At 42.4% G+C, this 20,918-nt stretch overlaps 1 protein-coding gene across 1 annotated transcript in view; it reads right to left on the reverse strand.

Annotated features, from left to right (window-relative positions):
• Positions 1 to 10,687: 10,687 nt before the first annotated feature.
• The window catches only part of Btaf1 (B-TFIID TATA-box binding protein associated factor 1), a 94,950-nt gene continuing 84,719 nt past the window's right edge, over positions 10,688 to 20,918 (reverse strand). Inside the window, exons 36-38 of the mRNA XM_051199573.1 lie at positions 15,789 to 15,948; positions 15,308 to 15,478; positions 10,688 to 13,544 (exon numbers count right to left, since the gene is read on the reverse strand). Coding sequence (XP_051055530.1) covers positions 13,401 to 13,544; positions 15,308 to 15,478; positions 15,789 to 15,948 — 475 coding nt within the window. The 3' untranslated portion in view covers positions 10,688 to 13,400. The remainder of the gene's footprint in view (positions 13,545 to 15,307; positions 15,479 to 15,788; positions 15,949 to 20,918) is intronic.

Genomic DNA, 20,918 nt, shown 5'->3' on the forward strand with positions numbered 1-20,918 from the left:
TTATTATTATTATTATTATTATTATTATTATTATCATTTACAGTCATATTACTGAACTCAGCGTCCAGTATAATGCAGAATTGCAGAGTGTGTAATGGTACCCATTTGCACTTTGACTCACAACTTGTCTGCTTGGTACCTTGATTTCTTACACCTGATCTGTCACCTCCACAGTACGTAGACTGCCATTCTCATCAGCGGCTGTCAGGTTGACGTCTGTGACTTTGTTTGATGTTGTGTTGTCGCTCTGATTGGTTTGGAACTGGAGCATGCACTTGTTTTCAGAAACGTAGACAGTCGCCCCTAGGACAAGACTTACCAAAGGTCACCCGTGTAAGTAGAGGCAGATGTAGCAAACACTTTACAATCAGCAATCAGTAGTGGGGGTCTCATAGAGTAAGGCTAGCCTGTCATGAAAATAAGCCTGTAGTTGCTCCGCACTTTGACATGTACGGATACCTCACAAGCTGGATCTTTACTTTCCCTTCATGTTTGACTTTTGTTTTTCCGAGGATTTGGGTTAGATCTTTTAGTGTTATGTAAATTTATGCTGCAATAGCTTTTGCTGCTATTAAAATGGTATTGTTGATACCATAATACTCTATTCAGGCTAAGGTATCAATTAAAAAACAAAAACAAGAACCCAACAACACACGTTTGTGGGTTAGGGATAGAGCCAGCTGCCGGAGGGAGATCAGAAGAGACCAGAGAGAGCCAGCGGAGGCCACCATTCCTGACTGCATGCTTACTTAATGCGGTTGCTGCATGCAATAAATTTTATATCCAATGTCTAGTATAAAACCTTCCCACAATGCACAAATTAAGAATCTATATAAGCTATAAAATACTCATTTTTTTTTTAAAGATTTTTTTTTCATTCAAAGAATTGGTATCGATGGGAGGAAGGCATGCCTCAGTGGGTAGAATGCTTGTGGACAGGAAGAGCCCATAACAGGACGACCATTAGTACAACCAATAGAAAACTTAGGTGTAGGATCCTCTTACAGCAAATCTGTGGATGGTAGATGAAGTACTTGCGGTGCTCTGTTATATATTGTGCAATTTATTTTATATAGTAAAGTGATTATGTCTAACTGTGATCAAATGTAACTGTTAAAAGCCTCTGTGTCAGACATTAATGAACTTGACCATTCATAACTGGTAATATTATTAAGTAACACATGAGCTCTGAGTTCTGACCTCCTAGTGCTCACACCACTCTACATAGCTTCAGACCTTGTCCAGAAAGCCAAAGAGCTCATCTTAGCGTACAACACTAAGAATACACACAGTATCTAGAAATAAGTTGTCAAGTTGACACGGAGGCACCTCTTTAAGAAAGCCACGTGAGGGTGATGCTAAAGACGTCTGTGCCAAGGAGATGGCCTGGGCAGACGCTGCCTTGTGTGTGACACTAACTGCTAGTTCCCTGGATTCACCTGTAAAGCTTGAATAGAACGAAGCCCCTGCCCGTGCTACCGTGGACACTCATTTAGCATGCACTCCTGGGCCGCGGAGATTATAGAAACACGCACGGTGATTGCAAGACTGTAAAGCTTTTTAAACCCCCCCCCCTTCCTTTGTTTTGAATTCTGGGGACAATCTGACTGGATGTGACACTGCAGAGTAGATTTAAGTCACTGTGTGTTTTGTGCTGTGATTTCCTCGTACTGTCTTGAAGTCAGTGTTGCTTGGTTCTTACTGTAGTTTGTTCTTTTTGTCTCTCCAGTGTTTAGTTGTGAATACTGGCTCTCCAGCTTCAGTTTGATTTCAAAAAGGAGAAACAAAATAGTTTTTTACCGAATTAAAAGAAGCCTGTTAGAACCCTCCCCTGTGGGGTATCCTCTGGGCCTTTTGGTAATAATTGCTTTTCTGCAGCCCAGATGTGGTTTTGTTTTGTTTTGTTCTTTTCTTTTTTTTTCTATGTTTGTGTTTCATTTTTTTCATCTGTATGGGAAATTTTGTTACGCACTACTACTTTTTATATTCTAGAACGTTTTTCAGAAGTTGGCTGATGATTTTCGTTTGTTTGTTTTTAAGGAAAAGCGCGCTTTCTGACTGACCTGATCTTTTGCAATACCTCAATTTTGAAATATAGGAAAGAAAATGATATTTTCTAAGTAAGTTTATTCAGAAAATATATATTAATTTAATTCTGCAAGAAAATGATTTAACAGATGGGTAACTTTATTTTTTTCATGCTTATTTGTGTTTTTTGAAAATGAAGAAGTTAGAGCTTTATAACTATAATATTAAAGGTCATATCTAACCTACAGAAATCTACCTAATTATGTGAAAGATGCAGATGTTTGGAAGAAGCACCCTTCTTTCATGTACTAAAGTAACCCTGAGCTCTAGAGAAGCTGGAAGACCGTGCAGCGTAAACTAACGCGGAGACCAGGTTGTAAGGGAGACTCCATTTGGTGCTGAGAGCTGTGACTAGGTGAACCGACTTTCCCTTCATTTGTATTTTATAATCAAGTGTTGATTGTACGACTGACCAGGATTGTGAAAGAGCTCTTCTGTTTGTATTTTTTTAAAGAGAACTTTTTTAGTTTATTAAATTATAACATGTTCCCTTTTGTTTTTGTAAATAAATGTGCCCCCCCCCAGTTCTTAATGTTATATTAAAAGAGAGGGTCCTTCAAAAAAATTATTTTTTAAATCACAGAGGTGTTCTGCCCTGCAGCTTGACTGGGAAGCCCCTGGTAACACAGGTCCTGCCGTGGCCTTCCTTGATGGGACACTTGAACTAAGTGGAGTTTTGAAGGCTGTAGCTAACCTCGACTCTTTGTTGTTACGTGCAATACTGTTTGTACTGTTTGTATAAAAAATAGAAAAAAAAAAGAAGAAAAAAGGCATAAATCTTTATTGCAGATTTATTTTCATTGCAGACTTTAGACATTGTGACTCACGGAACTCATTTTCTACTGTCAATATGTACCTTTTCCTCATGCTGGTATTTTTTCAATAGTAACGTAGCCTTTGTACTGAGACAAATTTTCATTGTTATTTTTAGAAAGATTTTTTGCTAAGAAAAAAAATTAAACATATTTACATATTTTTCATTTTATTTCGTATTTTCTTTAAGGAGTGCTTTCTCAATCACTACTGGAGTTGTTTCTGGGAGGGACTTTCATATCTGGTCAACGTCATAATATTATTTTGTATTTTTACTTGGAATAAATTAATTTTATGATGCTAATTCTTTAAAAGTTTATTTTTTTCATTTTCAGTTATTTTTGAAGCTAAAACCTTTGTAATATTGTTACTAAAGTGTCTAGTTTTTTGAAATGCAAAGCTTTATGTATTAATGCTGATGTGGTTTACAATAGTGGTAACGATGGAAACGGTTGGTTCTGTAAAGCGACTGGGACTGTAACGGACAATTGGGTAATAAACGACAGAGTGAGCAGAATGTGCGGGATCTTGGCAAGCCTTTTCCTTTATTACAGTGCTTTAGTGGGAGACTAGGGATGTCACAGTACCGGTCTCTCAGGATGTCACAGTGAGTTTATACAACACCAGATGCAGCAAAATCTGTGGCCTGATGATCAAGTCACCCCTCCTGAAATAGCATTGGGCGTGAAGCCATGCTTGGCCAGCAGTGTCCAGTGCTTTCCCTAAATGTCCTCATTATGTCGTCTGTGTGTGTGTGTGTGTGTGTGTCTGTCTGTCTGTCCGTCTGTGTCTGTCTGTCCGTCCGTCCACCACCAACTGCTGTCCAGATGTGAACTGGTGCCTTTCCCTCCCAAATATTTTACTCGCATGCACAGTGGTGACGTGTGTGAGAAGACACCACCTTGTATGTTGCATGACTTGAACGCCTCACCTGACGTGCCCCTGGAAGGGCTGGCGGCAGGCCCCGGGGAAGCATACTAGATGTCACACTGTTTGTGTTAGCTGCCTCTTCCTCCCTGTCTGTCCTCTGCTGTGACACCCCTTGTTTGCCTCTTCTCATGGTGACACTGGGCCACTCTGTGCATGACATGTCTGCCTTCCAGCTGCGGCTTCTTCAGCCCCCACTCCCTCCCCTCCCCCCCACCTCTAGCCCCACCCTCACTCAGCCCCTGGAGTGCACTGTGAAAGCAGCTGTTGCAAAGGCATCTGCAGTTACTGCAGAGACTTCTCAGTTTCAGAGCTGGTGTTGTGTAAACAGAACATCCAGGGACTCTCTAGATAGATGGTGCATTTCTGCTAGTTGTTGGTGGCCTCTTCTAGTCCTGTTGAAGTGGAGAGGAGGTTAATCAAGAACTGGGATAAGCATGTGTCCAGAGTTGGCTCTTGGGTTCGCTCTATGTATTCAGTTTTGTAAATAATATATAGATTAGATCAAGTTGTGATGTAAAATTTTAACTCAAATTGGGTCCTATTGGTTGGAATTTTACATTAACTACAAATAAATGATTAGGAACAGAAGAAATTGGAGAAATTCTTGTTTAAGTGGTATAAAGATTATGCTTAGATTTCTGCCTATATCTTGTGTTTTATAGCTTGTTAGTGAGGCATGGGCTAACGCAGTGTACTGCATTTATGCAAATAGCAAATAACTGCTAGTTTTCATTTTATCTATTATATTAGCAACAAAGTGGCATTTAACTGGGTAAAGCTCCTACCTAAATATTTGAGTATTGTGACATCTCAGCTTGCAAGGTTTGAATGAAAGGTTAGTCACAGAGTAGTGAAAAAAAAAGTGTCTTTTTGTTAAAACTGGCTTATTTGTACGAATCACTCCTCTAGTTGTATGCTGTGTCTGCTATCATTTTTTTTCTTTTATAATAACCAAACTTGTCAAACTCAGCTGCCATAGTGTTCCATTCCCACCACAGAGTATTTTATAATTGATGCTGTTGACTTAATACCCCAAAATGGGTCAAGGAGTGGATCATGAGTCTAGGGTGTTGACGTGTGTGATTTTAGTAGTTAATACATTGGGACCAGTAGAGAGCTTGGGTGCTCACCTGCTCCTGGACGGACATAGTGCTGTCGGGGTATACAATACTAGGGATTTGTGTTTTTGCTGTCAAAACAATGGACATGACTTTTAGAGTGTTCACAGCTAAGATCTCTGTATTTGTTTTTTCAACTAACAACTAATTTTAACTGTACTGTATCTTTTCCTACCTGTTCTCTTGGATTGTTTTTGCTGGTAACCCTTCCTCTGCCCTGGGGCTTGGATTAATACTGCTTGTAAGGATTCGCTACAGTGACTGAACGTGGAGCTCACGCAGCTATGGCTTAAACTGCTTAAACTTTGTAGTTTGGACTTTTTTTCTGTAATAACAACTTATTAAATCTAGTTGTACGAAGCACTGACACCTGTCATCTTTTGCTACGAAATCTCTCTCTGCGTGTTTGCTTTGTTTGCATGAAGGGAAATTCTGATTTGCTCCATTAGTTTGTTTGTTTGTTTTTTTTTTTTTTATAAACCAAAACAAAACCCCCATGTCTTCCAAACAGTTCACCTATTCCATGAAAATTCACTTTTTCTCAGACACAACACTTTGAAATTCACAAATAAATTTGAAGCTGTGAAGTATTTGTGGGCTCAGAAGATAGACAAGGGGGCTAGGGGTCCGTGCTGTTGATGACCCTCAGGCGAGCTCAATTTAGACTCTGCCACTGAGCTACCCCCACCACATGCCTTGGGTTTTAATGACCAACAGGTTGCTAGCCAAGTTACTTAATCAGAGCTGTTGTGAAAAGGTAAGTATTGACGCCATCTTATTTTTCACAATGATACCCGGGTCTCCTAACGAATTTTTTTTTTTTTTTTACAAAACGGGGCCCTGTAAAAATTCGTTTGCCTTCTGGCACACTTTCTCCGAGTGACAACCAGTCCTTGAAGGAAAAGGATGGGAAACCCTGCACAGGGCGGGCTGGGCACAGGGTTTGTGCACAGGTGGCTCTGAGCACAGGTGGTTCTGGGATGAAAGCCCGAGGTCGAGCATGCGTGCAGGAGCCCAGCCCGGGTGACACAGTGCTCTGGGCTCCCTGCTTCCCTCCGCCTCCGTGGAGCAACTCTCGGAATGGGAAGAAGGAAGGGGCCAGGACGGGCATCACAGGAGAAGGGGGAGCAGAAAGGTGAGAAGTCTGGGGTACGGAGGCCGCATGCGGCCCAACCCTCACCACCACCTTGGCTTCCTCCACCTGGCCTCGTGGGCGTGGACGTGGGTGCAGCCAAGCAGGTAAGTGCACTGCATGCACGCTGAGCCTACAGGGACCCCAGGACTCCCTGAGTGATGGCTGGCGCCACAGCAGGTGGCTGCCCAGCACGGGCTCCAATTATTGGGAAGAAGGGGCCTGCTCTCCAGAAGCATCCATCACCAGTGCACATCCCGCTTTACAAGAGGCCTGGTGTAGGTCTCCACACCCGCGACATGTTTCCAGGAAACACTGCCCTGTTTCTTAGCTGGGTGGTTGAACTAAGATTGTTGAGCATGGGGACCAGAGGAATTGTTGGGGGTTGCGTTGTATGTGTGACTTTTTCTGTCATTTGGTGACTGAGATCTGTGAATTAACTCCAGAAGATGAACAGAAGACAAACGTTAACCCACCGTGGAGGTGCAGTTGGTCTGCTCCCTGCGGGACTGGACAGATGGGCAGGGAAGCGCCTCCCCGGGCAAATCCGTGGGCTTGGTGGTCTGGTGCACTGTTTAATGCACCAGTCGGGTTGGGTACTGCTCACCTGAGGCACTTGGGCGGCCTCAGCCTCAGAGCTTCCCTCCTTTGGATAAAGGAAAACTCGAAAAAGCCTCTCTTGTCAGCTGTCGAGTTAATTGTCTTCAACTTAAATAGCATTCATAGCAAGCCTGGGTGTAGGAGTTGGGGCTGACCTCATATGACTTTCCCATGCTAAAAGTGCATCATCTACTACCAGGCCACACCCTCAGCGTAATGGGTAGCTTTGTGAGAAACTGCCAAATTGTCTTCAAAACTGAGTGCCTCTTACTGAACACCCACACCCCACAATGTACCTCCAACCCTCGAAATGCAGTCCGGTTGCTAGATCCTTTGCAGTCTTTCTCATGTGCTTTGGATTTTTACCGTTCTAAAGGTGTTTAATAGGTTTGTTCACATTTGTAATGTTCTGCCGCATAGTATAGACCATCATTTGGTATACTCACGTGCTCTCTGTGTGTTCATGGGTTTTTTTGTTTGGTTGGTTTTTTTGTTGGTGGTGGCTTTTTGTTTTGTTTTTTTTTTTTTTTTTTGTTTTGTTTTGTTTTTGTTTTGTTTTTGTTTGTTTTGAAGGACAGGGTCTTAACCCTAGCTGACCTGATACTGGTCTACATGAAGCCCAGACTGGCTTTGAACATGCAGCAGCTCAGCCTTCAGTGTTTGGAGGATAGGCAAGTGTGGCCACACTCTGAAATACAAACCACTTCTGACATCAGGTGTGTGGGCTAAACAGTTTGTAATGGACACCTGGATGCACACACTGAATTCTGCCACTGCCTGCGTGGAGCACCAGCTCTCACAGGTTGGGAGCCCAATCTCCTCCCCCCCTCCAACTTTAGGTGCCAATTGCTAATCTCTGCTACCCACCCACCGGCTTTAAGTGGGCTTCACACAGCCCACTTTCTGGGATAGTAGAGGCTATTGTGAAGGCAGCTGTGTTGGCTAACATCAATCTGACACACCAGGGAAGAAGGAATCTCAGCAACTCAGTCTCTGGCCAGGCTGGACATTTTCTTGGTTGCTAACTTAAGTAGGAGGGTCCAGACCACCATGGGCAGTCCTATGGAGCCTGGAGCAAGCTAGCTCTGTGTATGTGTGTGTGTGTTTGTGTGTGTGTGAAACTAGCTGAATGTAAGCCTGAGAGAAAGCTAGTAGAGGTGTGTGTTTCTACCTCAAGCTCCGGTTTGCCTGCCCTTGATGAGCTGTAACCTTAAAGATACATTGTTTTGATGATGGTGTTGATCATAATAGAAAGCAAAAACTAGGAGGAATGCAAGGAAAGGGATGCACATGGTGGCTATGGGGGAGGGGTGTGGAAGTGTCTGACAGGTGTCATGTCTAAGAAATCTTTGTTCAACCCACGGTCATTTCTCTTCCTCCTCTCATGTAGCCCAGGCTGGCTCTTAATTCACTAAGAAGCCAAGGATAACCTTAAGATTCTGACCTCCTGCTGAGTGCTGGGATTACAGGTGTTTGTCCCCAAGCTGAGGGTTAGAACCCTGGCTTCCTGCATGCTAGACTCCTTTTGCCAACTGAGCCACCCATGCTTTTGTCACAAGTTTTATTTTAGTTTAAAATATACGTTCACAGTTGAGCTAAATTTTGCACAGCATCATACACGTGTGTGAATTACATCTCTCTATATAGAGAGACATTTTTAAGCATATGGACCCAATTTTGGAGACTGCCCTTTCTCCATTAAAGAAAAACCAAGCAGTAAAGCAGAGAGTATTTGCAGGCAGCCTCCGGCTCCATCCCCCAGCTCCTGATTGCTGTAGCTCCTTTAAATTTCATGACCTGGGCATGCAGCTCTCTCTCCAGGATCCCCTTTCCTGTTTTTGCTGATTCTGATCTCTGCCTGTCTGTCCTTTCAGGCCCCTCTCTCTACAGCACTCCTCCAGGGCATTGAAGAGCTCTTCAAGTCTCTTTTTACTTTCTCAGGTAGAATCAGCTCTTTAAAAACTCTCACTGGGATTTTGAGTGGGATTGATTTGACTCTCTACATGTTTGGAACCCTAACAATACTGAGTTTTTTCTGAACAACTTGGTGTCTAGATTAAACCTTGGGCCCCAAAGTTGTGTATTTAATCAGTGAATGTGGTATGTATCTCCATTTCTCAAGGTCATGTTGTGTTGTCATCCTGTAATATTCAATATACGTCTTCACATGCTTTGTAAATTGAAGGGACCAGACCCTCACCCAGCCCTGCTTCAGCAGCCATGACAGGATGCAGAAAAGACCCAGCAAGATGTAGACCTTTGACTCAGCACAAATCTGACCTTGCCAGAAACTAAGCAACTGAGATGTGAAATCCCTGTTGCCACCTTGAGTTTGCTATGGTTTGTCCAGGTTTGATGTGAAATGTTCAGTCACCTGTGACTTCTCATGAACCAAATCACTGCCTGTCTTAGGACTCTTCAGTGCTGTGAAGAGGCCACGACCATGGCAAATCTTTTTTTTTTTTTAAACATATTGATCCCTGTTCCCTCTTCCTCCCCACCACTACCACCCCCCCCACTCTACATGTAGGGTGATGCCTTCCAGGAGGGATCAACAAAATCTGTGGAGTCACTTGGAGTAGGGACTAGGCCCTCCCTCCTGCCTCCATGGGGAATGTGCTCCCAAAGTCCTTTTGTGCACCAGGAATACATCCTGGTTCCACTGTCAGAGGTCCCTTAGACTGCACAGGCCTTCTGAGACCCACGTTCAGGGGGGTCTGAGTCAGTTCCATGCTGGATTCCCAGCTGTCAGTCTGGGGGCCCATTAGCTCCTCCTTGTTCAGGTCAGCTGTCTCTGTGTTTCTGAAGCCTGGTCTTGTCCTCTCTCTCTGCATCTGGATTCCAGTTTGGCTCAGTGTTTAGCTGGACCACAGCAAATCTTATAAAGAAAACATTACTTCAGGTTCAGTTCATGATCATGACAAGTACCAGACAGCGTGCAGGCAGACATGGGCCTGGGGCTGGGAGTGCTGCATCTTGTAGCCAACTGTGACACTGGGTGGTAACCTGAGTGTAGACCTCAAAGCCCACCCTCACAGTGACAAGGCCATAGCCACTCTAACAAAGCCACTCCCTGAGATTATGGGGCCAATTGCATTCAAACTACCATGCTTTCTGTTAAGTTTATTTTCCTTTTTGCAAGCAAGTTTTTACTGGAAGAGTTCTCCCACATTGATGAAACCATGCCAACTTTGGTTTTTATCTCCTTCCTCATCTACAGACATGTCCTGGCTTTGGCTGGCTGGGCCTTCAGGTCTTTTGCAATCAAGCATCTCTGCAGGTGATTATGCAGCTCCTTAAATGTGCCATCTTCCAAACTGAATCTCTTGACTTTCCCTTTTTGGGCTTGACTTACCCACCTACCTTCTGAGCATCTGTCCTTTCAGAAATGTCTTTTATCAGTCTGAAATTAATATGAATAGACGTCTCCCTATCTTCACCCCTCCCCAAACATTTTTGTTGTTTCCATTTCTCATTTGATGTTCGTCCTGTGGTGTAAGAACCTAAACAGCCAGTTTTATTTTTATTTTTTTTTTTAATATTTTTGTTATTCTGCTGGGATTAAAGGCGTGCATCAACACTGCCTGGCAGTACCCGGTTTTACGCTGAGTTACAAGGAGAACATACTGCCTTGACTGAGATACAGAGAAACATGAAAAGAGATGTGGCCAGAGGTGGGCAAGGGCCGTGATGTGTAGAACCCTTACAGCAAAGAGTTTGATGTGCTATGATGTCACAAGGATGGGAGAATCTGGCCACTAGTTAGACCAGCTAGAAGCCCACAAGAGTCGAGATGGTGAGTGTGCGGAGATGGCTGCCTTGAGCTGAGCTGAAGACACTGGAGTGGTTTGCAGCTAGATGTCACCTGAAGGGGTGCGGGGTGGAACTTGGGCTCCTAGGGGCAAGTGCCTCCACCCACCCAGCCATCTCTCTAGCCTAGAAGGAGGGTCCTGTCTCTTTTCTAAGTTACCAGTGCTTAGTATAACAAGCAAACATTCTCAAATGATCAGTATCAAAACTCAAGTTTTTATTGTATTAATTCACACTGAATTCTCTGACATTTGATGACAGACATCTCTGAAATTAATGTTACTTGATCCCACCGGTCCCAGTGTCCTGGGAAGTTGAGGTCTGAAGAAGGTACAAATCTAAATTGGTGGGCAATACTCAATATATGCATATAACAGAGTGTGTGTTCTTTCCTGTGAACTCTATTGCATTGGTTTTAGTCCTGTGTAGTCCTAGCTGTCCTGGAACTCACACTGTAGACCAGGCTGGCCTGGAACTCACAGAGATCCGCCTGCCTCTGCCTCCTGAGTGCTGGAACTAAAGGCGTGCCATGCTCTCTGCAAATACTAACCTGACCTGACCCAGCTTGGTTCTGAGATCAGATGACATTCAAGGGGTATGGTCCTACATTGTCACACCTTCAAATGGCTCCCCTGGAATATTTACATTTGACCAAGCCTCTATAAACCTGTTCAGTGGCAATGCAGACTATTCTCCTAGTCACCATCAAGTAAGCAGCTCTGCTTAAGACTAGGCTTTGCGGGTATTTATAAATGTCGGACATTACACCCAGAACCTCACATTTTAAAGACTTTCCTACAAGAAATAGTCAGTCAGTGTGTATAAAACCCCGAATGTAATCATCTATAGCTATTTAAAAGCTTCAACAACAAACACTGAATGGATTCTGTTGAGCTCATAACCCAGCTCAGCACCAACCCTGTATATACTACTCCATGTTTATCTCCCAGGCCAGCACATTTAAAAACATAGCCAGCACGTCGTCACTCACACAGCTGAGAGCAGGTGCTGTAACAGCATCACTGCCTCAGCTCAGTATCCTCCACCATTTCGGGAGCACCATACTAAGTTCTGGGTCACGTGTTTTCCTTTGTTTGAGAAACTAGAATGTGTGATTTCACATCTTACAACAAAAGGTTTTAAAAGTGATACTGTCCCCACAAAAGGACAGAATAACTTTGTTTCCCACCCTCTGAGAAAGTTTGCCAGTATGCAAATGTACTTTCTGATTAAACCTGCAAACTTTCAGTTGCCTAAACATTTCATGTTATGATAAAAAAAATTAATATATTGGTGTGAATTCTTCAATGGTAAAACTGCTCCCTGCTATTTTTTTAGAAGATATGCAAATAGCAAATAAATATTTATAAAAACACTGAAGTACACTGTATACTCTACATAAAATCATGAGTTCTCCTTTTGGTCTACTGTATTTGGATATAAACCTTAGATATGAAGAAGTATAGCTTTTCAAAAACCTATGTATCTGGGCTGGCTATTTAGTCTGCACTGTAAACAACACACAATTGCACAGACTTCACAATTTGTATTTATTCTCTTGTGGAATGCTAGGTTCAGTATTACAGCATGGTTGTCAAGGCTACTCAATTGTGACAAACTTCATATCTAAGTGCTGTAGAACTTTTAATAATTTTAAACAAAACTCTTGTTATTGTACAATTGAGGTCTGATGGTTTTTAAGTTGATGCCTAGGTATAGGACCAGACACAAACCTTAAGGATGTTTATTACCTGTACATATATACACAAATATATTCCACATGTGTGTGTATACACAGGCATGTATTAACTTATGTAGGGAATTTATAAAATTATATATACATACACATACATGCATATCTATATACAGCTACCCACCCTCACCACTGAGCTGTTTTAACACCATTAGCTGCATGCTCAGTTATTATTGCTGTCTGGTATAACTACATGATTTTAGTGCCTAAACCAGACACATTGGGTGTGGGATGGACACTTTGCGCATATAGATATGGGTATCCTTGTATGCTTGTGTATAAAGATAAAGAACTTCCTTCCTCCCTGTGTATCAATCATGCTCTTCTACAGTAAACAGCCTTCACCACAGGGTTTGCAATTTTAAGCAGTGTAAAATCTATGTCTGAAAAACTGTGTGTTCATAGTTACAAAATATATATTATATATATATGGTTGAAACCTACTGAGTACATATGTTCTTTGAATCTGGCTATATCCTAGCCATTAGATAGATAAATTAAACAAAAACTCACCCTCTAATAGGATGTTATTATAGCCTTAAATATACCAGTACCTGTATTTAGAATAGTTATACTTTAAAGTGAACAAAATGATGTTAATAAAGATTTGAAAAGCACTATATGCATCTGCTTTAAATATACAAAGGCTGCCACAGGGCCTGCTTCAATTCATTAACATTTAATTCATGTTCTAGGGATGACTAATATTAATGTCACTCTGAAATTCGGAAAAGTATGGCTCATTAAGGCTTTTATACAAAAGAAGCCCTATTTTTGTCAATTATAAAAACAAGTAATATTTTAAAGAAAACAAATGCACACAGACACCCCAGCACTGGTGGATGTCATCTGAAGGAAGTGGCTGGACGAGGCTGGCCCAGCAAGCACCTCCTGGGAGCACACGGAACCCTGGCCGCTTCCTGCCTGCAGCTATTCAGCATGTAAAATTTAAACCTTTTCACATTAACGTTTCAATTTAATACAGTGCAAATATTTGAGAATAACTTGTTCCCCAGTGAAACAAGAGCCAGCACTATGCTGAATAGTCTTCAGATCTATTTATACATTCAGTTAAAGTTCACCATAGACTTCAGGATTTGCTGAATATCAGCAGAATGTAACTGAACTGGCAGCAGTTGCATCCAGGGCGCAGCGGTTACTCGAGAGAACGCATGAAGGTCTCCAGGTTGTACTCGGAATCATATTGCTCAGCATCCCAGAGGTCACTCAGGTTTTCAAGAACCGATTTCATGCTCGCTTTTCCAGAAGTAGAGCTGTCTGCCTTTTCTGCTTTGCCATCCTAACAAAACATTGGCAGACAAAAATGAGCTTTTTGTTTATTTGAGACAGGGTCTCATTAGATAGCCTTGGCGGTCCAGGAACTCAACTCTGTAGACCAGGCTGGCCTAGAACTCAGAGATCCCCCTGCTTTTGCCTCCTGAGTGTTAGGATTAAAAGTGTGTACCACCTCTGCCTGTCTTAAAATGAGCTTATTCAGAATTACCTTTTTAAAAAACAGAAAAAAGGGGGCAGGCGGTGGTGGTGCAAGCCTTTAATCCCAGGACTCAGGAAGTAGAGGCAAGCGGATCTCTGAGAGTTCAAGGCCAGCCTGATCTATTATAGTGTGTTTCAGAACAGCTTGGGTTACACAGGGGAACCCTGTTATGAAAAACAGAGAGGGGGAGAAAGGGGCAGAGAGAGGTCAAAGGCTGTAGCTTGGGTAGACTGGGTGCCTGCTGTGCACCAGACCCTGAGTTCAGTGTCCAACACTGGGAAAAGAAGCCAGAGGCTAGAGTAGCTCAGGGGTAGAGTGTCCTTGCACACTATAAGCTCTGCCTGTGTTGAACCCCAGCAGCACAAAACTGGGCACAGTGGAGAATGCCCAGGAGGATCAAGAGCTCCAGGTCATCCTCAGCTGCACTGCAAGTTCATGGCTAATCTGAGATACCTAAGACCTTCTCTCTGTCAACCAGTCAATAAAATGAGAAGAGACAAGGGAGAGACTAGCACGAGAGGGAGGGAGGCAGGCAGGCAGGCAGGGTTTGCTATTTAGGCCTGGTTAGCCCTAAACTGCCTCAGCTTCCAGAGTCCTGGGATTATAGGCCTCAGCCACCATCCTCTGCTATGTTACATTTCCAGATTAGGTTGTTATCTAATAGATTAAGAGTTTAATCCCCCCACAGTAACATTCCTATCTGTTGACAGTCTGCTCTCAATATCTGTATCGTGTGTGTGTGTGTGTGGAGGGGGGGTTGGTGGTAAAATTTCATTTTCTCAACACCATGTAATATGTGTAGTTGCTCAGAATTTGCCTAAAGCTGCCAATTATTAGGATCTGAACCAGAAATACCCATACATGAGTTCCACTGACTCCAGAGATCACAAGATCACTCGAGAAGGAAGAAACCTTGAGACAAGACACTGACGACAACACAAAGACCCAGACATTAAACATCTGGTATGGAGGAATTTATGTGCCCCAAAGTTATCAAGTGGCTCATGAAATGGCTTAGTTGGCAAAGGCACTTGCAACCATGCCTGACAGTCCAAGTCGTGTCCCCAGGAGCCAGGAGGTAGAAGGAGAGGTAACTTTAGGACCTTGTTTTGACCCAAGTGTGCTGTGTATGTGCAATAAGTGCCCCACATATACTGAAGTAAATGTACTCTGTTCCACAGAGTGAATTCCAGGAGAGCCAAGAAACCCTGTCTCAGGAAAAAAAAAAAAAAAAGATCAACAGGTTGGAGCCTGGAGAGGTGGCTCAGTATTTAAGGGAGTTAAGGGGTATACTGCTCTTGTGGAGGAGGGCTGAAGCACCCACAATGAGCATCTCACAACCACCTTATAACTCCAGCCCCAGAGGATCCAATTCCCTCCCTATTCCGTCCTCCACGGGCCCTGTGCACATATGCACACACACTAACCTATAGAATTTAAAATAAGTGCTTTTACTTACTGATCTCACAAGACTGCACCACAGCAGCCTGGCAAACTCAGAGTATGTACATCCTCACAGGTCATGACAGACAACACCAAGATTCATTAAAGCTAAGTAAGTTCTTTACCTTATCCAGCGTAAACAAGTCAAGAAGCTGATCAGTCCCCATGCTCTGTAAGCTAGAATTCTCTTGGCTAATAACAGTATTTGCTATGTTCATCTTGAATTTCTGCAAGCCCATTATCTTCTCTTCCAGTGTCCCTCTGGTTATCAGCCGGTAGACATTAACCACACGTTTCTGAATAAGAAAAAGCGAATCAACTGTAATGAAAGCTGGTGAGCTCAGCTTTGTCACGCCAGCTCTTTTCATTATCTTAACTGTGACTGGAGTTTCTTTCTGGTATACGACCTAAACTGTTTTCAGGAACCATTGACCATCAGGGTAGACAGTGACCCTGGTGTCCTTAGCCAAGCTCAGAAAGTGGTGGTGGAAATGCTATCACAGAAGATGTGAACGACATATCCAAAGTCACAGCACTTCTTAATGTTAAAGCAAGAATTTGAACCCAGACTTCCTAGCTTTTAGTGAAGTATGAGATGACTTTTACCTGTCCAATACGATGGGCCCGGTCCATGGCCTGCAGATCCCGCATAGGGTTCCAGTCATGTTCCACAAACACCACAGTGTCAGCACCAGTCAGGTTAAGTCCTAGGCCACCAACGTGAGTTGTAAGTAAAAGAACATCAATGGATGGGTCATTGTTAAACCTACAAACATAAGTAACAAAAGATAGAGTTAGCACATTTCTTACTCAGGATCTTTTAATAAGCTAAAACTCTTTTTAGAAACCTATTGTCTTAATTTTCTATTGCTGTGATGAACACCATGACCAAGCAGCATGTAGCTGCTCTCAGATTATACAGTTCTTCCTCCTAGGAAGTCAGGGCAGAAGCTCAAGGCAGTACGGAATGAAGCAGAGGCCACGGGGCAGTGCTGCTCACTACCACGGGGCTTGCTCAGCCTGGTATTCTTGCAGCAGCCAGGACCACCAGCCCATAACAAGTTTGTCACTCCTGCATCAATTTAGGAAATGGAACAGGCTAGCCCAGGGCCAATTTGGTGGAGGCATTTTCTCAGTTGAGGTTTCTTCTTTCAAATAACTCTAGCTTGTGTCTCAAGTTAATATAAAGCAGTCAGCACAGATATTTGTTTTCCACTGAGATGACAGTAGCCTTTGAATATACTGTAATGGTTAAAACTCACTGTTAATTTGATGGGATTTGGGATTATCATGACAGTGAGTCACTAGCTTTGTCTCTGAGGGAGTTTCTAGATGAGGTTAATAGAGGTGGGATCACATGCCTGAACTATGGGAGGTTTTCTGGACTAAATGAAAAGGAAAAACCAAACAGATGACCCTGCATTCATTGTTCTCTGCTCCCGGACTGCAGACGCAAGGTGACTGATTACCTCAAGCGCCTGCCCCCTGACTTCTACAATGTCGGGTGTACACATTTTAGTGTAATATACAGTTTATATATACATATATGCATGTATGCAAATCTATAGTGGAAAGAATTCATCCTAAAGCTTATCAGAAATTTTATAAACAAAAATAAAGCCAAAAGCTGCATTTTATATCAGATACAGACTAAGTCATAAAAATACAGATGTTTGCATTTTAAAACCCAACTATGAACTTTTAAAATCTAGAGACAGATGAGTGGGAGTAGGTTACATCTCTCAGGGAAGGTAGAGGCAAACATTCAGGATACCTGCATTTTTAGGAAATACTCATAGTGACAATTATTACTAGGAAAAGGACCATTATTACTAACATTAAAAGTAGCAGCCACACTTCTGGGTAAGATGGCAAAAATAGGATAATAAATAGTAAGCCTCTCCTTCCTAGAAAACACAGTAACTCACCTAGAAAACCAGGTGAGAGCTTTGCGGAGGAGCTCACTGGATCAGCCTCACACCCTGTGCCCATGAGGCGGGTGTTCCCTCCACTCCTCAGATTCCACAACTTCAAGAGCAGCCAGCAGGAGGCTGAAGCTGAGTCTCTGAAACTCAATGTGAGCAAGCATCTATGCAGGAAATGAGGGCAATGCCATCACCCGATAATAAAACTGGCCAAATCTGAAACTGGGTAGACTGTAGGGAGCAGATGCTGACGGAGGCAGCCAGGATCCTTGCCAAAAGGGTAAATAAATAGCACAGGCTTGGGCACTTTCTGTCCCTTGGACTTATCTCCAGAACATGGAACTTGACAAGGAAATTTCCACAAACCCCACACTCTACCCTGAGGGCTTGGAAAAGATCAAGGAAGGGCTGGCCATTAAGCAGAATGCAACCTGAAAAGCCACTTGTTTTGAGTTCTCACAGACTTTTATATTGTGGAATATTATTTTAAGGCATGTTACATTTGTTTATGCTGTGGAACATTAGTTTAATGAGCAAAGATGTGTTGCATTCTTTTATGTTATATTTGTTTAACTCTGTGAAGCGGTGTTACTGTGTCTAAAACATCTGACTGGTCTAATAGAGAGCCGAATGGCCCATAGTGAGGCAGGAGAAAGGATAGGAACTGCCAGCAGAGAGAATAAGTAGGAGAACTATAGGAAGAGGAACAAGGGAACAGGGAGAGGACACCAGGGGTCAGCCACTGAGTAAGTGTGAAAGTAAGATACACAGAATTAAGAGGGAAAAGGCCAGAGGCAAAAAAAGGTAGACGGGATATTTTAAGTTAAAGAAAGGTGGCCAGAAATAAGCCAAGCTAAAAATAAGAATAACCCTGTGTGTGTATGTGTGTGATATTTATTTGGAAGTTGGGTGGCAGGCTCCCAAATGAGCAAAAGAGTAAAAATCTACATAATTTTGGCTTAAAATGGAGCCACAAACTGTACCTCCCCCATCAGCATAGTCTGCTACATGGAACAGGGAAGACAGGATTCAAAACCTATCTACCAAGGAAGAATGGTGTCTGATGCATTCTTCCGCTCCCATCCCCTCCTTCCCTCCAGGGTTCTCATGTATCCCAGGCTGGTCTCAAAGATTGCTTTGAACTCCAGATTCACTTCCCAAGTGCAGGAAGTTTTAGGTATGCCTGATTTGATTTTGCTACATATTTTAAAATCTAGTTTACTTAGCCTTTCTTTTAAAACAAAAACTTTATACTCTTATCTTGCTTTTCTTTTTGCATTGCTTAATTGGGTTTTATGTTTGTATGTTTCTTTTGACATTCTATTGTACATCCTATTTTCTTTACAGCCTACTTCCTTTCATTCCTTCCTTATACCCTATTGTTCCCTCTACATGTCTGTTTTACATGTGAATGTTTGGCTTGCGTGCATGTCTGGTACACCAGGAATCTGGGAGACAGTATTCGATTCCCCCTGGAACTGGAGTTGTGAGCCACCATGTGGATGCTGGGAATAGAAACTGGGTCTCTAAAAGAGCAGTAAGTACTCTTAACCACTGAACCACTCCCTCCGCATTTTATTTCTTTACTAATCTATATGCTCTGAGGATCCTAATAACCCAACATCATCCCCCCCCCCTTTCTATCTACCTTTCCCTGTTTTTTTTTTTTTTTCCTCCTTTTGATCAATACTAACCCACTATGATTAGTTAGCCTCTTCCCTTCCTAATGTTAGCAACTACTGCTGTTGTTTGTTATGCCCAACAGTCATTGAAGTTAAAAAAGATGATCTTTTTTAAATGACTAGTTCGTAGTCATGGTTGCTTCTGCAGTTAACACAGTTAAAGAGTGGTGCTGGTGATCATGTGGATGAAGTTTCCAGTTCACTGAGGAGGAATGACATCTCAGTCCCACTAGAAGCTAGTACTCTCTGAGCGCTGTAAATACATGAGCAGAAAGAATGCACTGGCAGGGGATGATAAAAGGGGGGAAAATCCAATGGAAAAACCCTAGATGTGCAAGTTCCAACAAAAGAAAATCAAGAATCATGAAAAAAGCAGTATGAACTCTGTGATAAGTAGCAATTCCACAAAAATGGATACCAAAGAGAATGAATTAGATGAAATCCAAAGACTCATGGGGAAAAATTATAAAAAGGAAACAGTTGAAATGAGGAAGCCAACATAGGATATGAAGTAGAATTCAAAAAAGAAATAGAAATACTGGAAGAGTGGGTTCCAAGGATTGAAATTAGGTCACCAGGTTTGTAGAGCAAATGCTTTTACCAGCTGAGCCATCTCATCAACCCCACATTGAAAATTCAGGAATGGAAAGTTAAGGCTAATGAAAGACTCAGTAAAAGTCCTCATAGAATGGGAAATTTGAAGTCAGAATATCAGGGAAGGACCAGAAGAAAAAAACGAGAGCATCCAGATCCTGAGAAAGATAATCAGGGTGTGAGTACCACCAAAGACCAGATTTACTCAGTATCAAGTTAATACTCAGTAAAAATCATGGCGGAAAGCTCCCCAAATCTAGGGAAAGAAATGAACACGCAGACTCAGGAGGTGTTTAGAATGCCAAACAGAGAACAAGAAGGGAAGCATCAAAACTGCAAGCAGCAGCACCATGGCACATAAATGAGCACTGGTGGACGAAGATATGGATCAGCCAACACAACAGTGAGTGACTTTAATGCCAGCCAGAAGAAAACAGACACGCCACTGAAAAAGAAAGAAAATTTAATCATCTGGAGTCCAATGAAAATGAGAACACACCAAAACCTCTGAAACACAATGAAAGCAGTTCCAGAGGGGAGTTTAAGAGCTACAGGTGCATGGGGTAAAAAATCCAGAGCTAACCAGATGACTGAACAAGTAAAGGCATGGCAGAACGATGGACTGACTCCACAAGTTGTCCTCTGATGTTCAGAATGCAGCACATTTAACCTCCAGCAACTCCACTAAAGAGTACATAGACAGCACTAATGTGACTCAGTGGTGGTAAAACTAAATAAACAAACAAACAAATAAATAAGGATACAAAATGGGGTGGGAATGGAATGAGAGAGTAGATCTGGGAGGAAGTAGGGAAGGGTTGAATGTGATAAAAATATAATAAAATATTTCAACAAGCAGGGCACGGTGGCACATGTCTTTAATCCCAGCACTCAGAAGATAGTTTGAGGCCAGCCTGCTTTACAGGGTGAGTTCCAGGACAGTCAGGAGGACTACCTACATAGTGAATCCTGTCTCAAACAATAAAATAAGAAAAAAGAAAATCCTATTCCTATTGCCCTTGGATAAGCTAGTGCCATCTTCAGGGGGGAAAAAAAAAATTAGAGGTGTCCTCATCATAGCTGATTTCAGTTACATCTCCACAGGAAAAATATATTGCAAGGGCACAGGCACTGAAAATAATGCAATAAACAAAAGATCTAGATGTAAACTCATGTAACTATAGCAAGCTAAATGTCAACAAAATGCCAAAAACACACATAGGAGTAAGAACAGCCCGTTTCCAACTGACAGAGCCGTGAAAACTGGGTCTCCACCTCTAGATCCCTGCACCTGTACACAAATCAATATATAGTGGTCAAAGACTATAACTTAAGAACTGAAAGAAGCAAAAAATAGGAAACTACTTCAACAGTCATAGTCAAGGACTTCCTAAAAAGGATTCCAATCACTCAGGAATAATGCTAAGAACTGACAAAAAGGGTCACATGTAATTAGAAATTTGTAAATCAGAGGAACACAATCAAATGAAGAGCCAGCTTACAGAATGGGGAAAAAAGTCTTTGCAAACTTTATA

This window comes from Phodopus roborovskii, unplaced genomic scaffold (assembly GCF_943737965.1).
Source record: "Phodopus roborovskii unplaced genomic scaffold, PHOROB, whole genome shotgun sequence".
NCBI lineage: Eukaryota > Metazoa > Chordata > Mammalia > Rodentia > Cricetidae > Phodopus > Phodopus roborovskii.